General features: G+C 37.7%; 1 protein-coding gene across 5 annotated transcripts in view; it reads left to right on the top strand.

The window, feature by feature from the left end:
* The window catches only part of LOC126284460 (trichoplein keratin filament-binding protein), a 713,651-nt gene extending 694,873 nt beyond the window's left edge, over positions 1–18,778 (top strand). For all 5 annotated transcript variants that reach the window (XM_049983385.1, XM_049983387.1, XM_049983386.1 and 2 more), the window contains 2 exons: positions 5,146–5,289; positions 18,632–18,778. In XM_049983385.1, the coding sequence (XP_049839342.1) occupies positions 5,146–5,289; positions 18,632–18,661 (174 nt within the window). In that variant the 3' untranslated portion in view covers positions 18,662–18,778. The remainder of the gene's footprint in view (positions 1–5,145; positions 5,290–18,631) is intronic.
* Positions 18,779–18,981: the final 203 nt, after the last annotated feature.

Below are 18,981 nucleotides of genomic sequence, written 5' to 3'. Positions count from 1 at the left end.
GGATGCTGGGGCAGGGGAGAGGGAGCGATTGTATGGTGGGGATGGTGGACACTGAAGTGATGCAGGTTAGACAGAGGGTGAGGGAGAGGTGGGGAAGGGGTGGTTAGCAGAAAAGGGGAGAAGTAAAAAGACTGGTGTGATGGTAGAATGATGGCTGTGTAGTGCTGGAATGGGAACAGGGAAGGGCTGGATTGGCGAGGACAGTAGGATTACGCGATTGTAGCATGTATTGCAGGGAAAGTTCCCACCTGCATAATTCAGAAAAACTGGTGTTGGCGGGAAGGATCCATATGGCACAGGCTGTGAAGCAGTCATTGAAATGAAGGATGGAGCGTTTTCAGCAACAGGGTGGTCCACTTGTTCTTTGGTCACAGTTTGTTGGTGGCCATTCATGTGGACAGACAGCTTGTTGGTTGTCATGCCCACATAGAATTCTCCATAGTGGTTGCAGATTAGCTTGTAGGCCACATGACTGGTTTCACAGGTAGCCCTGTCTTTGATGGGATAGATGATGTTCGTGACCTGACTGGAGTAGGCGGTGATGGGAGAATGTATGGGACAGGTCTTGCATCTAGGTCTATTACAGGGGTATGAGCCGTGAGGTAAGGGGTTGGGAACAGGGGTTGTGTAAGGTTGGACGAGTTTATTGTGTAGTTTTGGTGGATGGCAGAATACCACTGTGAGAGGTGTGGGAAGGATAGTGAGCAGGACATTTCTCATTTCAGGGCACGGTGAGAGGTGCTCAAAACCATGGCGGAGAACATAGTTCAGTTACTCCAGTCCTAGGTGGTACTGGGTTACAAGGGAAATGCTCCTCTGTGGCCAGATGGTGGGACTTTGGGAGGTGGTGGGAGACTGGAAAGACAAGGCATGGGAGATTTGTTTTTGTACAAGGTTGAGAGAATAATTGCAGTCTGTGAAGGCTTCTGTGAGACCATTTGGAGGGGACCGCTCATCACTGCAGATGCGACGACCATAGGTGGCTAGGCTGTAGACCTAGATGCAAGACCTGTCCCATACATTCCCACCACTACATACTTCAATTCAGTCACGAACATCATCTATCCCGTCAAAAGCAGGGCTAACTGTGACGCCAGTCATGTGATCTACAAGCTAAGTTGCAACCACTGTGGTGCAGTCTATGTGGGCATGACAACTAACAAGCTGTCTGTCCACATGAATGGCCACCGACAAACTGCGACCAAAAAGCAAGTGGACCACCCTGTTCCTGAACATGCTCCATCCTTCATTTCAGTGACTGCTTCACAGCTTGTGCCATATGGATCCTTCCCACCAACACCAGCTTCTCTGAATTGTGCAGGTGGGAACTTTCCCTGCATTATATCCTACGTTCCCATAACCCTCCTGGCCTCAACATTTGTTACTCACTGTCCTCACCCATCCAGCCTCTTTCCTGTTCCCATTGCAGCACTACACAGCCGTTATTCCAACATGACACTCAATCGTTTTACTTCTCTCCACTTCTGCTAGTTTACTTTATTATTTCTTGACTTCTGTGTGATTTGAGTTATCTTTAGGGGAAAACAGTTTTCAAAAGTGGAGGTAACTGTGTTAATAAAAGCTATGTGTTTTCCATTTGAGTCAGAAATATTGTAAACATCTATCCAGTTCATGTCTTTGAGCAATTTCCTGCATTTCTCAATTTTTGACTAATTTATTGCCCTCCTGTACTCAGATTTAATAGATTTTTATTTATCCTGACAAGTTTCAACATTAAACACAAGATGTGCATGTCATGATCAGATAGCCCATTTACTATTGGTTTTGTGATATGACTTTTTTTTCCTAGATTCGCCTACAAAGATATTATCAATAGCAGTCTCAGAACATTTACATAGGGGACTGATGACCTCAGATGTTAAGTCCCATAGTGCTCAGAGCCATTTGAGCATTTACATATCCTAGTAGCAAAGTTCACAGTAGGAACTAAATTGAATGATAGTGTTACTGACTGCAGTAATTGTTCACCGACAGAGCTTTTCAATAAATCCACATTAAAATCACCAGCAACCCCTATTTCCTTGTTTTCTTCTGTGAGATGGGACAGCAGAGCTTCCGGATTTTTTTTTTTTTTATGGAGAGGTTAAAATTTCCTGAAGGTCATCTGTATATACCTACTATTATAGAGGACTTATTATGAAATACTACTTCTGTTGCACAAGCTTCTAAGTCCTGCTCTGAGCAAAATTTATTAATATCAGTATTCTTGAAATCAAAACAGTTTCTGACAAATGTGGCAACTCCTCTTTTCTCTATAGAAATAAGAAGCTAACTTGAATCCTGTAACATTTAACATATCTATGCCATTAGTCACATGATGTTCAGAGAGACAGGTTATATCAACTGGTTTGCTCAACTCTAATTCTCCAACACAAATAAGCAACTCATTAAGCTTACCCCTTAGTCCTTGGATATTCTGATGCAATAATGATAACTGATTTTTTGCACTGGCTGAATTACAACTGTATGAACCTAATTTTCCTGCCTGAGTATATCTAATTTCAATCAGTGGCTGTCTGCTTGAATTGTGTACATTAGAATTTGCTCTCTGCTGCCTGTTTTATCAATGCGAATGTCATTTTCAGCCTGTCTCTGAACATCTTTTGTTTCTGACCTTCCTACCATAAAAAACTGCTGATCTGTCACTTGTAACCACTGGTACTTTACCACTTGTGACAGTGCCCCTCCCCCCTCCCCAAGTTATTAGCTATTAGCTCAAACAGTTTTCTCTTCCCTTTCCTGTTGAGGGGAATGAGGTGAAGACCATGCGTAGTATAGTCCCACCTGCTGATAGAGTCAACAGGAACCACACTAATATGAGACCACATATCTGTTCCAAACAGCAGTTCCACCTCTAAATTAACCCTCCTAACAGAAGAGTTTAAATGAAGCCAGTCATGGCACCTCAGAACAGACACAAACCCAACAAAAATATGTCTGGTTGCTGAAGCTATCTTTACCAGGTCACTCTCAATTGAATAATTAGGGTTCCTATCTATTCTGTTGCCTGCCCCACCCACTATTACCCCTGTCCTCCTTTTTGAAGTCTTTACAAAGTGAACCTACATCCTCTATCATTTGACCCAGAGTTGCACTAGGTTTAAAAAACTTATGACCTGGTAACCTGACTCTAGTTCATCCTGCAACGGTTGGCCAACACCTCAACCATGTGAACTACCAAACAACAAAACTTTCTTCTTCTTCACAGCTTTTTCTGACCTCTTACTTTTCAAACACTTCTTGAAAGTTTGCTGTGTCCTGTCTTCTCTTTCATCTATTTGTGGCTATTTCGAAGAACACTTACGTCGAACTATAGACACTGCACTAACTGTAGAACCCCTCATGTTGTCCTCAATGGTGAGTGTTCAAGAGAGATGAGGGTGTTGTCAGGAGTGCTCCAGGGAAGTGTGATAGTACTGCTCTCATTCTTTATATACGTGAATGATCAGATGGATAGGGTAAGTAGCAATCTGCAAATGTTACTGACGATGCTGCAGTTTACAGGAAAGCACCGTCGATGAGTGACTGTAGAAGGACATAGGATGACTTGTACACAGTTTCTAATTGATGTGATGAATAGCAGCTTGCGCTGACTGTAGAAAAATGTAAGTCAGTGGAGCCGAGCTGAAAAAAATTATCCAGCAATACCATATTAATGGTGTGCTGCTTGACACAATCACATGAACTAAATATCTGGGTGTTATATTGCAAAGAGATGTGAAATGGAAAAAGCACATAAGGATGATAATGGGGAATGCAAATAGTTATCTTTAATTTATTGGTTGAATTTTAGGAAAGTGTATTTTGTCTTTAAATGAGACCATGTATACAACTCTAGTGAAACCCATTCTTGATTACTGCTCCAGTGTATGGAATTTACATGTTGTCAGATTAAAGAAAGACATTGAAACAATTCAGATGTGTGCTGCTAGATTTGTTACCAGTAGGTTCTGTTAACACATCAGTATTGCGAAGATGATTTGTGAACTCAAATGGGAATCCTTGGAGGGAAACCGATGTTCTTTTTGCCAAACACTATTGAGAAAATTTAGAAAACCAGTATTTGCAGATGACAGCAGAAAGATTCTACCTCCACCAAAGTAATTTCACATATGACTGTGAAGATATGATAAGAGAAATTAAGGCTTGTATGTAGGCATATAGACAGACATTTTTCCCTTGTTCCATTTGTAAGTGGTTCAGGAATGGAAATGCATGGTAGTGGTACAGGACACTCTTTGCCACACACAGTACAGTGGCATGTATGTAGACGTAGATTGCTAATTGATTTGAATGGAGGCCTCATAGCATTTAGCCACTGTCCTGATTAACTTATGCTTTCCTCCTTAAGTATATGTGCAATAAATCAAAAACCCTATTCCTTGATTTGTCAGAAATTATTAGTTTGGTGGCCTGATTTGTGTAAAGAGATTCCTAAAGAGTCTGCCTGATCAAAAATGGATTCTGCATAATGAACTTTGACTTACATTTAATTTGAAAACAAATTGTAGGAAATTCAGTCCTTTCGAAGGAATGACTGTCAGTTGACATCTGAAGAGTATGCTGAAACTCATCAGATTTGGTGGGTTGCAAGAGTTGACCTCTCGTTGTAAGGAAGGGAGGAAAAAAATATACTGAATGGAGCAAGATGTCTCATTGCTTGGAAAGTGAGAATAATTGAAGTATAGATTGGCCATTTGTTTGTGAAAGGGTGTGTGCTGGATTGGTTTCATTTTTTTCTGCTTTAAGTTTATAGTTATTTTGGAAAGAGTGTAATGGAGGATAAAGTGAGCTACATAGCAGTGTTCTTATCTCTGTTCATCACTGTATGGTAGGGAAGATGTTAATTGTTCATGACAAATATTTTTGAGAGTTTAATTGTTCAAGACAGTGATCCTAATTAAAAATGAAATTGGCAGTAGGTTTCTGCAGTTAGCAAAGTACACTTAGGTAATAACTTTATAGAACAGTTGAAAATGATAAAACGAAATATCATTGTCTTAATGCATAGTCGTGATGTATTTCTGTATTATTGTGATGTGTCCATAGAAATTTATTTGGAAACCAGTTGATGATTGCTGAAACATTTGTATTAAGAGCCTTCCTTTTTTTAATCTTTTTCAGCTATTGCAAAAACAACTAGATGACATGGACCAACTCCAAAAGGAAAGAGAAGCTGCTGAACAAGAAAAACAAAAGATAATTGAAGAGGAAGAACGGATCCTTGCTGAGATGAGGCGCTTGGAAAAAGAAGCTTATCTGTTACCAGTAAGTTCTGCCAATTTCTAGATCAATATATTATGGATCTGAAAGGAGAATTTAAAATAAATTTGAGTTTATGTTTTTACCACTAGAAGAAAAATGGTGCCTTGACCTTGTGTTTGATTTAAAACATACTCTTTCCTGTTGAACAGTCCTTAGTTCATACTACCAGTCAACTCAGAGACATTATTAACACATAAGTAAATCAGTTTCAAGGCACTTATTTAACTTACGTTTCTTCCCCTTTCCTCAGCTTGGTTCTCAGGGCATTAAATAAGTGGGTTACACGAAAACAAGTTGTTACCTGACTTTTCCTATTAGTGAATTTCTTTGTAGTTTCACTTTCATTGTCTGGTAAGTTAAATTGAGTGACTGATTGATTTTTATTTGTCTAGCTTTTATTTCATTCACCAAAAATTGTACAACTGATATTGGAAAAATCAAAATGAGGATGCAGTTATACTTGATAAGTAGAGAAGAGAAAATAAGTACATAGATATTCATATAATCCTAATTTATCAGTAACTGTTGAAGGACAGTTGAAAATAAAGTACAGTAATACATAATACCAGCAAATTAGTAGGAAAATTAAAAATAAAGTACCTGTTCTGACAATTAAATTTTTAAATAACATTTATTTTACAAATCCAGAAATTATTTTACAGAATAGAAACAGTGCTTTATTAGAAATACCTTTAGTTATGTTTCAAGTATTGGGTATGCAGCAATTTTTAGTTACTCTTTTATTTTATTGTGTAGTATGACATCATTGTTAATTATGCTTCTTTGATAGGCTGTTCTGGAATATTTTTGGTGTGCATTTTATCTCCCTTTGGTACAATATTTATTTACATCATGTTTGTTGGTACTGCAGTGACAGCTGCTAGTATGTAGCGTCACTGCTCACTCAAAGTTGTTGGAGGGAGAGGCACGTGGGTGAGGTAATTAAAAACCAAAAATAAAACAAACAAAAATCACGTAGTGTGACAATAGTTGACGTTGGAGCCCAATGATGCAGTGCGAAATCCATCTGACCGTTATTGCTGATCTACTGCTGAGGAAGTGCTGTGTCCCTCTCTCAATGCCACGTCACACAGTCTCAAGTACATTGCACCACTTTGAACATAGATGCAAAATACCTTTTCTTGCTGTCTTAATAGCTATCTTGACTTGATGCACGTTGGGTGATGAAAGAACGAGCGAGTGAACTGTTTGCATCAGGGTGACACCTGGTGGCAACCATATGAATCAGTAACTTATGAATGGCGCCAAGATAAAATTTTGTTTTCAGTCATTAGCTAAATGTACGGTAGGTTTCCATCTTCATTCATGTAAACTTCTGCAAGCAGGTAAATCTTTTTGAACCACCCCATACTGGTTACTGCTTAGGGTGTCCACAGCTTTCAGACTAATGCATTGCACAAGAACTTCAAAGATCTGATGCAATATAAAGCATGCAGACTTCTCAAACAAGTCTAGGAAGCCTTCGTGAGTAGTTTGAAAGCTCTGGACATGTTGTAGCAGCAACCACAGGATACTATTATCTTAAAAATTAAAAGTAGTCTAGGAATCTCATTTTCTTTTGGATCTGACTATGACTACTTTTGAATTGCAACAATTATGTGATGTTCTCATTATTATTTACTAGTTTACAGGTATTCTTAACAAGTAAATGTTCCCTTCTAAGGTCAGCACTTCATAGTCCAGTAGTTAGCATTGCTATCTCAATTTTGTTGGGCCCCGAGTCCGATTCCTGGCCGGTTTGGAGATTTTCTTCATTTGGGACTTCGTGTTTGTGTTGTCCTAATAATTCATTTCATCTTCATCAGACATTCAAGTTTCCAAGTGGCGTTCACTACAAGCAATTGCACTAGGTGGCTGAACAACCACAAATAGAGTCTGTGGGCCAGTAATGCCATTTCATTTCTCTTCAAAGGGAAGTAATAGTGATAAAAAAGGCTCCAGATTTTTTTGGCTATACTCAGACCCTGGGCTCAGTAGCTTCAGATACTTGTGGCATTCATGTTTCAGCATAAAGACAAGATAGACCAGTCACATGAAAATGCATAACAGTGGTGAACACAAAATAAAAGATTTTAATCCAACCAGTGGTAGATTATTATTGTTCCAAAATTTTTCTTTTTCATTTCAGTGTTTCCAAGATGCTCCAACTCCCCTTTGCACAATGTTTTGGGCACTCCAGAATCTGTAGGCCCAACTGTGATGCCAGTGGTTGATTTTACAGTATGCTCACCAATTAGGGTAAATTTTCCTTCAAAGGTCTTCATCGTGCACATTTTAATTGTTCAACAAGAAAGCAAATTTTCAGGAGAAAAGTAAGCTTTTTTAGACATACCGATTTGGCCTTTCTCGAGTCAGTCAGTATATATGTGTTAAAACTGATCTTGCGTATTTTTATAAGTACACAATTGTAATTACACAGCTGCTTATATTGTCTTTGGAAAATAGCACTGTATTAATTTTCCTGGATGAACAATGCTGGATTTGCGCAGTTATGATATTTTTCTGTTGAAACACTCTGGTTAAGCTGGGTTACTCTTTCTGGGAATAGAAAGCTTGTTTTGAGAAAACATAACAAAATAGATCAAAACCATAATGTTTATAGCAGTAGAAATATGCATAAGCAACAGCAACAGAAGAAAGTGAAAAATTTAACTTAGTTTATGTTGTAATTACACTAAACGTGTGTAGAATACAGAAGTGGAAAACTCAAACATATGGGTGCTGCCAAAAATTTAGCTATCTAACAAGTCACAAATATTATGAAAATGACACACTATGCACTAATCCCGTCGGCATTAACTTATGACTTGGTTCTGTGAGAAGGCACCTCCAGATCAAACATTAATAGGGCAGTTAAATCACAAAAAGAGCAATAAGAATGATAACCAATCTTAAATGGAGAATAATGTAGGCCAGCATTTAAAGCTCTTGAGATATTAAAACTAAACACTACTGAGCATATACCTATACAACTCTTATGCTGGACAAAATTCGAATATGTTCCGGATAATAAAGATATCAAGACACAGCACAACCATGACACATGGAAATGGAACCTCTTCCACAAGCCCATACACTGTGCCATGAAATACCAAAGCCATAAGCACAAGAAAAACTTGCCTCAAGCTTGAGAGAGATATTAAAATACTTTCAAAAAATTTCTTAAAACATTGGAGAGAGTAAAGAGTTACTATAGTATAAATGATTTTATGTTACTATAGCTCAAGACAAACTGCAGTATGGCACTACAATAAAAAAAAGATATAACTTACATTAAACAGAAAATTTATTCTTAAAGGAGAATAGAAAATACTATAAAACCATATAGAATATATATGTAATAATATAGAGGAAAGAAAGGCAACTGCTTACCTGCACCTGACTGATGTGTGTTACAAAGAAACATGCAACAGAAAACAGTATTCACACTAGCTTTCGAGCTCTTGCCCTTTCTCTTGCAACAGTACACACATTCACATACACGAACCACGTAGACACCCAAATGCAGCAACTGCAGTTGCAGTTTGACAGGCTATTGTTTAGTGCTTATTGGAGAGCACTTGCCCAGGTAGAGAGAGACGGAGATTGTGAGTGGGTAGGGAAGGGTACATGAAGCAAGGAATGGGCAGTGGGATAGTGTGAATTAGCTTTTTTGACAGGTGTCTCAGTGTCTGCCCAACAAGATGAAAGGATTTCTATCTCTTATATGCTCTACCATCTGAACTACTACCATTTTGCTGTGTCATGTGGTGAAAGACATGCCTCACACTATCCTGCTACCCACTTTTCACCTTGTGCACCTGTCTTTATCCCTTCCACACCTCCATCTACCCAGGCAACTGCTCTCAGTAATTGCTGATCAACAGTCTCTCTCACTTGGCCATGGGTATATGCGTTTGGGTGTCTGTAGTTGTGTATTCAAATGTGTGTACTTTTCCTAGAGAAAGAGCAAGAGCTCAATAGCTAGTGTGACTACTGTCTTCTTTTGCATGTTTCTACATGACACATGTCAATCTGCTGTAGGTGTGTGGTAGCCTTTTCTTTATTTTACATATTATTCCATTCAGAAACTTCCCATTGTTGTCATAGAGAAATATGTGTACATAATAGCATGAATGGTGCAAACAAAATTGTAATCCAATATGATGAATACCTCTACAAATGATCATAATTTGCTAAATGCTAGTCTGTAGACAATATATGTTTATCAGTGCATGTAATAGAATTTTATTTGGTCTATCAATATATTTTGTCTACAGATCCAATAAGCAATAAACGTCCTTAGTCAGTAGATTTTATAAGACTGACATGCAAACCCCCTACTAATTTGGTAGATGCTGATAGCAATTCCATATTTCAGCTGGGATATATTGGCAGATATCAAGTAAGTCTTTCTTTTGTGTGGTTTTGACTGGTGAAAGTTTATCATAGAAGATAAAGAAAATTGAAATTTTAGCTATCAGCAGTATTCATTTCCCAGTACTGGATCTCTCAGCCTTTCCCTAATGCTTTGATGAGACAATGTTGTTGTCCATGCATGAAACCTGGTATATTCTGAACAAAACATTTGAACAAGTTCAACGTGTAATTACGGTCCCAGTAATAGTGTAGTCAAGTAAATTTTCAGCACTAGGTGCAGACTGTGGTAATAAAACCAATGTAGGCAAACAGAAAAGCAAATACAAAACTCCACAAAAAAATAAAATAAAATAATAAAAAATAAAATAAAATAAAATAAAGTGAACTTTCTGATGCAAAGATGCACCAGAGGACCCCTACCATATGCTGACAGTCATGTAAAAGACATCTCCACACACTTCCATGAGAGTATATGTTCAAAACATTCAGTTGTCACTAAGGTTAAACCTGAGGTCACGTTAGCTGCAATGGTGGAGAATATTGGAATAGAGACAAGCCAACTAAATAAAAACAAACAAGTTATGATTGTAGGTATTGGAAATGATGTGTATAAAACGTAAAACAAGACTGCTCTGTGGTGCTTTCGATTACCAAAACTACTTAATATGAATGTCATCAACACAACTGTGCCAGGACAACATGATCTGTCACAACACTTAATACTACATCTACATGTACATCTACATCTACATGGTTACTCTGCAATTCACACCTAAGTGCCTGGTGGAGGGTTTATTGAACCATTTTCATAGTACTTCTCTACCATTCCACTCTTGAATGGTGCGTGGTAGAAAGGAACACCTAAACCTTTCCGTTCGAGCTCTGATTTCTCTTATTTTATTATGATGATCGTTTCTCCCTATGTAGGTGGGTGTCAACAAAATATTTTCACATTTGGAAGAGGAAGTTGGTGATTGAAATTTCATAAATAGATCTCACTGCAAAGAAAACTGCCTTTGTTTCAGTGACTGCCACCCCAACTCGCATATCATATCAGTGACATTCTCACCGCTATTGCGCGATAACACGAAATGGTCTGCCCTTCTTTGCACTTTTTCGATGTCCTCCGTCAATCCTCCCTTGTAAGGATCCCACACTGCATAGCAATATTCCAGTAGAGGACGGACAAGAGTAATGTAGGCTGTCTCTTTAGTGGGTTTGTCACACCTTCTAAGTGTTCTGCCAACAAAGCACAGTCTTTGTTTCGCCTTCCCCACAATATTATCTATGTGGTCTTTCCAATTTAAGTTGCTCGTAATTGTAAATCCGAGGTATTTAGTTTAATTGACAGCCCTTAGATTTGTACGATTTATCATATACCCAAAATTTATCGGCTTTCTTTTACTACCTATGTGGATGACCTCGCGCTTTTCTTTGTTTAGTGCCAATTGCCACTTTTCGCACCATACAAAAATTCTCTCTAGATCATTTTGTAATTGGAATTGATCGTCTGACTAGACTGCGAGGAATTGTCTCAAAAGCCTTCTGGAAACCTATGAATATGGAATTGATCTGAGATTCCTTGTCGACAGCAATCATTACTTCATGGGAATAAAGAGCTAGCGGTGTTGCACGAGAACGATATTTTCTTAATCCATGTTCGTTATGTATCAATAAGTCATTTTCTTCAAGGAGATTCATAATGTTTGAGTGCAGTATATGCTCCAAAATCCTACTGCAAACTGAAGTCAGTGATATGGGTCTGTAATTCAATGGGTTAATCCTATTTCCTTTCTTGAATATTTGTGTGACCTGTGCTACTTTCCAGTCTTTAGGAACAGACCTTTCGTCAAGTGAGCGGTTGTATATGACTGCTAAGAAAGGTGCTATTGTGTCTGCATACTCTGAAAGGAACCTGATTGGTATATCGCCTGGACCGGAACACTTACCTTTCTTAAGTGATTTGCGTTGTTTTGCAACACCTAAGATACCTACTTTTGTGTCATTCATGCTAACAGCTGTTCTGGTTTTGAATTCTGGAATATATACTTCATCTTCCTTCGTGAAGGAATTATGGAAAACTGCATTTAGTAACTCCGTTTTAGTGGCACCATCATCGGTAACATTTCCATTGCTATCCCGCAGTGACAGTATAGATTGTTTTTGCCACTGGTGTACTTTACATATGACCAGAATCTCTTTGGGTTTTCTACCATATTTTGAGACAATGTTTCATTGTAGAAACTATTAAAAGCACCTCACATTGATGTCCGCTCTCAATTTTGAGCTTCTGTGAAACTTGGCCAGTCTTTGGGATTTTGCGTTCTTCTGAATTTGGCGTGCTTTTTTCGTTGCTTCTGCAACAGTGTTCTGTCGTGTTTTGTGTACCATGGTAGATTAGCCCCACCTCTTATTACCTTATGCGGTATGAATCTGTCTGTTGCTGTCAATACTGTACCTTTGAATTTGAGCTATACCCCATCTACACTTACATTATTAGCTTGGAAGGAATGGAGACTCACTCTTAGGAAGGTATCTGCTGTTTTAGATAGATATATTTTGCGTTTATTTTTAGTGGTTTTGGTTTATATGGTTTTGAACCTCACTACAATGACCTTGTGTTCACTAATCCCTGTATCTGTCATGGCGGTCTCTATTAGATCAGGATTATTTGTAGCTAAAATGTCAAGTGTGTTTTCGCAATCATTTTCAATTCGTGTCGGCTCATGAACTAATTGCTCAAAGTAATTCTCAGAGAAAGGATTTAATCCAATTTCGGATCATGTTTTCTGCCTATCACCGGCTTTGAACATATATTTTCGCCAACAAATCGAGGGTAGATTGAAGTCTCCACCAATTATAACTGTATGAGTAGGGTACTTACTTGTAATCAGATTCGAGTTTTCTTTGAACTGGTCAGCTATTACATCATCTGAGTCAGGGGGGTTGGGGGTACGAAATGAAAGAGGAAGCCACCTGGTAGAATTTTGCACAGAGCACAACTTAATCATAGCTAACACTTGGTTCAAGAATCATAAAATAAGGCTGTATACATGGAAGAAGCCTGGAGATACTGACAGGTTTCAGATTGATTATATAATGGTAAGACAAAGATTTAGGAACCAGGTTTTAAATTGTACGACATTTCCAGGGACAGATGTGGACTCTGACGATAATCTATTGGTTATGACCTGTAGATTAAAACTGAAGAAACTGCAAAAAGGTGGGAATTTAAGAAGATGGGACCTGGATAAACTAAAAGAACCAGAGGTTGTATAGAGTTTCAGGGAGAGCATAAGGGAGCAATTGACAGGAATGGGGGAAAGAAATACAGTAGAAGAAGAATGGGTAGCTTTGAAGGATGAAGTAGTGAAGGCAGCAGAGGATCAAGTAGGTAAAAAGACGAGGGCTAGTAGAAATCCTTGGGTAACAGAAGAAATATTGAATTTAATTGATGAAAGGAGAAAGTATAAAAATGCAGTTAATGAAGCAGGCAAAAAGGAATTCAGACGTCTCAAAAATGAGATCGACAGGAAGTGCAAAATGGCTAAGCAAGCATGGCTAGAGGACAAATGTAAGGATGTAGAGGCTTATCTCACTAGGGGTAAGATAGATACTGCCTACGGGAAAATTAAAGAGACCTTTGGAGATAAGAGAATCACTTGTATGAACATCAAGAGCTCAAATGGAAACCCAGTTCTAAGCAAAGAAGGGAAAGCAGAAAGGTGGAAGGAGTATATAGAGGGCCTATACAAGGGTGATGTACTTGAGGGCAATATTATGGAAATGAAAGAGGATGTCGATGAGGATGAGGATGAAATGGGAGATGCGATACTGCGTGAAGAGTTTGCAGAGCACTGAAGGACCTGAGTCGAAACCCGGCCCCCCGGGGTAGACAACATTCCATTGGAACTACTGACGGCCTTGGGAGAGCCAGTCATGACAAAACTCTACCATCTGGTGAGCAAGATGTATGAGACAGGCGAAATACCCTCAGACTTCAAGAAGAACATAATAATTCCAATCCCAAAGAAAGCAGGTGTTCACAGATGTGAATATTACCGAACTATCAGTTTAATAAGTCACAGCTGCAAAATACTAACGCGAATTCTTTACAGACGAATGGAAAAACTGGTAGAAGCTGACCTCGGGGAAGATCAGTTTGGATTCCGTAGAAATGTTGGAACACGTGAGGCAATACTGACCCTACGACTTATCTTAGAAGCTAGATTAAGGAAGGGCAAACCTACGTTTCTAGCATTTGTAGACTTAGAGAAAGCTTTTGACAATGTTGACTGGAATACTCTCTTTCAAATTCTGAAGGCGGAAGGGGTAAAATACAGGGAGCGAAAGGCTATTTACAATTTGTACCGAATCCAGATGGCAGTTATTAGAGTCGAGGGACATGAAAGGGAGGCAGTGGTTGGGAAGGGAGTGAGACAGGGTTGTAGTCTCTCCCCGATATTATTCAATCTGTATATTGAGCAAGCAGTGAAGGAAACAAAAGAAAAATTCGGAGTAGGTATTAAAATCCATGGAGAAGAAAAAAAAACTTTAAGGTTCGCTGATGACATTGTAATTCTGCCACAGATAGCGATGGACTTGGAAGAGCAGTTAAACGGAATGGACAGTGTCTTGAAAGGAGGATATAAGATGAATATCAACAAAAGCAAAACGAGGATAATGGAATGTAGTTGAATTAAGTCAGGTGAAGCTGAGAGAATTAGATTAGGAAATGAGACACTTAAAGTAGTAAAGGAGTTTTGCTATTTGGGGAGCAAAATAACTAATGATGGTTGAAGTAGAAAGGATATAAAATGTAGACTGGCAATGGCAAGGAAAGCGTTTCTGAAGAAGAGAAATTTATTAACATTGAGTATAGATTTAAGTGTCAGGAAGTCATTTCTGAAGGTATTTGTATGGAGTGTAGCCATGTGTGGAAGTGAAAGATGGACGATAAATAGTTTGGACAAGAAGAGAATAGAATGTTTCGAAATGTGGTGCTACAGAAGAATGCTGAAGATTAGATGGGTAGATCACATAACTAATGATGAAGTATTGAATAGGATTGGGGAGAAGAGAAGTTTGTGGCACAACTTGACCAGAAGAAGGGATCGGTTGGCAGGACGTGTTCTGAGGGATCAAGGGATCACCGATCACCAATTTTGTATTGGAGGGCAGCGTGGAGGGTAAAAATCGTAGAGGGAGACCAAGAGATGAATACACTAAGCAGATTCAGAAGGATGTAGGTTGCAGTAGGTACTGGGAGATGAAGAAGCTTGCACAGGATAGAGTAGCATGGAGAGCTGCATCAAACCAGTCTCAGGACTGAAGACCACAACAACAACAACAACAACAACAACAGTTGGGTAGTTGCCACACTGGACTGGCCCTAATCACCTTGCTAAATTTTGTGACTGTAATGTAGATGCAAATTCTAATAGTATAGTAAATTGGATGCTCACTGATGTATTAAGCTCAAATAATCTCGTAAATATAGTAAGTCCAGACACTAAAGGACACTTCCTCCACTAGAATAGATTATGCTATTATCAGCAGAAATATTATGGATAAGGTAAGTATCAAACAATGGAAATTCCACATAGGAGTACAACAGGGTAGGAAAAGACAGATTATCACTTATCATAAAGAAGACATGTCAAGTTGCAGAAAGGCACGATTAAAAGACAATCACATAAGATATATTATAGTAGCCTAGATTTTCATTACTGTGACCACTTACGTCAGCTGTGCCAAAAATAACAAAGGTCCTTATGCAGAAAGGATCTGTGAATAGCACAAATGTTAATGCCTTTAAAAATAAACCTGATTTGTCTGATGACAAATGGAGTTACTTCTGTTCAACCCTGTTGAGACATTATGACTACTGCTGCCATGTTAGAGAAACCCAAATGGTAGTTAAGCATTGCCAAAATGGTAGTAACTATATATGAACATGGAACCATTTAGCATAAGACATGATGGTAAATTTGTGAAAAGCCCAAGCACTAAGCGTAATATTTTTAATGACTATTTTACTTCACCTACTAACCAACCAATCCCTGTTACAGATTCACAGGTTGACACCCCATGTCATCTCACTCAGTGTGCTAACTTTGAATTTGGGAGGTAAACGAGCAGGATGTGAGAAAGCTATACACATGCTAAAGAAAAAAAAATCATCTGGATGGGAAGGCATATCCAACACAATTACTAAGGGGTGCTTAAAATAAATCTTATAACCACCTATCTATGTGGTAATTGCATCATTAGGTAAAATATGTGTCAAACTCTTCTAAAAATAAATGTTTTGAAATCAGTGTACAAAAAGAGAAGTATGGAAGTTGGATATAACTGTAGGCCAATATCATTAATTCCCACCTTAGGTAAGATATTCACAGGTATTATCCTGTCCCAGCTTAGTGCCTTTTTCACAAAACACAAACTGCTTATAGATTCGTAGAGTGTCTTTCGAAAAGGCTAAGTATGACCATAGCAGCTACACATTTCTCCTGTGAAGTGTACTGCCTGTTTGAACAAAGGATGCAGTTCTCAAGTGTATCTGTTGGACCAGATGGTGCCAACTGCAGATGTATTTTTAGACCTAACAAAAGCATTCGACACACATGGCTTATTTCTTTAAAAAACTGAACTCATATTGTATACAGGATACACCCACATATGTGTTGAACTGTAAGCAATACGCTACACTGACATTTAAATTAGTTGAAGAAATTATAAACTTTCAGTCCATCAGTGAAACAGTCATACAGGGCAGGGCGTACATTCGGGTTCGGTCCTTGTTCCATTTCTCTTTCCCTTATATATTAACAACATTGCTTTACCTATTAACTCCCATGATATAAGGTATGCAGATGGCCTCTCAGTCTTATTCTGTGGTAGAGAATATAAGGAATTATAATCTTTTGGTACTAATGGTGTAAAATAATTAATGAAATACATCAACAGTCAGTGCCTCAAACTGAATGTAACCAAATTTCAGTTATTGACATTTAAAACAGACAGTTCTCACAATGCCAATGTAAGTAATATATGAAATATCTTGGCAATGGAAAAATGCAACTGTAAATATCTGCATGTGCATGTTGATGAAAGGAACTTACTTGCACAAATTTCTAATCTGCCAGCAAGTTTCATATTCATTTTCTATGTGTAAAAGTCAGTAACAGCTTATATCTCTATACCCAGCTCACCAAAATAATTCCTACTCAAACATTACATCTGCATGAAAAGAATATTGCTGTTACAAAAATGTGCAATAAGAGTTGTACTTGGGATAGGCCATAGAGAATCATATCATGAAGTTTTCATGCACCACAAATACTTTACAATATTCTCTGTATACATATTTAAATTACTTACATTTTTATGTCAACCAGCTGCAGTTATCAAGTGCAGTGGTGTACATGAGCACAACAAAATCATATAACTACTTTCAGAAAAGCACAAACTTAAAAATGGCAGATTGGAGCCCATGCATCAGTGGTTTGGTGTGGTTTAACAAACTACCAAATTATTTAAGAACATGTAAGAGGATTGATTTTTAATACTAAGTTAAAATCTTTTGTTATAGAAAATTTTTTAAATTTATTCAGTGAATTGTAAGACACTGCTTTTGATATTAACCAATAGCATATAAGCTATGTATTAAATAGATGTAAGACACAACTATCATATTAAGTAACATAATTTGTAAATATAATTTTTGTCATACAGATTATGTGTGTCATTTGCAAAAACCATTGTTGTGCTGGCTCCATGCAGAGAAAATGTAAATAAATAAACAAAGAAACAAGCCCACAGTTGCAGGATGATGTGACTTTTTCTTCCCCTTAGTGTAGTAGTATCATTGCCGTAGGGTCATCAGATGAAATATGTTAGCGGACACACTCAGTTATTTTGAATGAGCCTCAGTACATTTGTGGGTTGGCTCACTAAGGTTCCTGAAATCTCCTGACTCCACACCTTGCAAACAAGGGCTTTGACTATGATTGGATATATAGTTCTTTCCTGTAGGGAAAACCCCTATGGCATCTTACAAAACTTCTACCCTGTAATAAGGAATTTCTCAAGTTTTGACTGAATGTTACATAACAATATTGGAACTCTGTAAATATTTAACATATAGCTACATATTTTTGGCTACATAAATTATAAAGAATCTTTTTTCATTATAAATAGTAGTTATGGTTCTCTATTCATCCCATCAAGTGACAATTTTTCAGAAACAAGAGCATTTCTCCATGATGCAAAAGGTTATCCACTGTTCTTCAGTGCCTTGTGTTTATTATCCTTCCATCACAAATGTTCTTTACACATTCTTCTTTTATTCAACCGTTTTTATGCTCCACTCATTACCACAACATTCAGTACATTACCCATGACACTTTCATTTACATTGTTGTTTCCTGCATCAAAGAATTTTATGATTTGATTGCTAATGTGAGGCGGAAACAATCAAACTAGCAGATGCAGGGTGTCAGATGCAACGCTGTTCCAACTGTAACTCGCTTTCAACAAAAATGTTGGTTACAATGTTGTTTAGGCAGATGATTTGTTTTAGTCAAAGATAAAAAAAAAGGAGAAAAAAGTTTTCACTCTGATATTGCATCTAGAAATATAATTTCTAAGGAATTCCTGAACAGCAACCCCTGACATACGTCCTTTTCTGACGAGCCATTCGCTTACATGTTTTCTTGGTAGAATAATTATTCTACCTGTGCAAGTATACATGTACAAAAAATATATTATTTCTTACTTTGTGGCTCTATAGTAATGGAATGCATTTACCCAAAACAATGTTTATATTTATTTTTTTGAATTAAAACAGTTTGTGGCTGCGATGTTGATTCATACAATCCTTCTTTTGCTGGAACAATGTTATTAACTTTCTTATTTCTAGACTGAATCATAATAATAAATAAAATTTATTCCTCTATTTCAGAATCACCGTAGGAAGCGCATTATTTGGTGACAAGCTTAATCAGTACCTGCTAGAAGATTGCTGGTTGGTGCTTTATTTGTTGTTACAACATGAATGTAATTTGATGATTTTGTGTGTAAAAGTATTGTAACATATGTTGTGCATTGATATTATCTGTTTCATTGTTAAATCATTATTGCACTTCTATTACCAGAATTCAATATAACGTGTTTCTAGTGTAACTACAAGACCACATCACGTTTTATGTTTTTATCTGAATTGCTTGTTGAATAACATGACCATGCTAAATACAGATTTTATATCACATCACTGTAATAGTTTTATGATAACTGGTATCAGTAACGCTGATA

Source organism: Schistocerca gregaria, chromosome 8, assembly GCF_023897955.1.
Source record: "Schistocerca gregaria isolate iqSchGreg1 chromosome 8, iqSchGreg1.2, whole genome shotgun sequence".
In the NCBI taxonomy this organism is placed as follows: domain Eukaryota; kingdom Metazoa; phylum Arthropoda; class Insecta; order Orthoptera; family Acrididae; genus Schistocerca; species Schistocerca gregaria.
The sequence above is the reverse complement of the archived record's forward strand: the minus strand, read 5'-3'. Positions and strand labels throughout refer to the sequence as shown.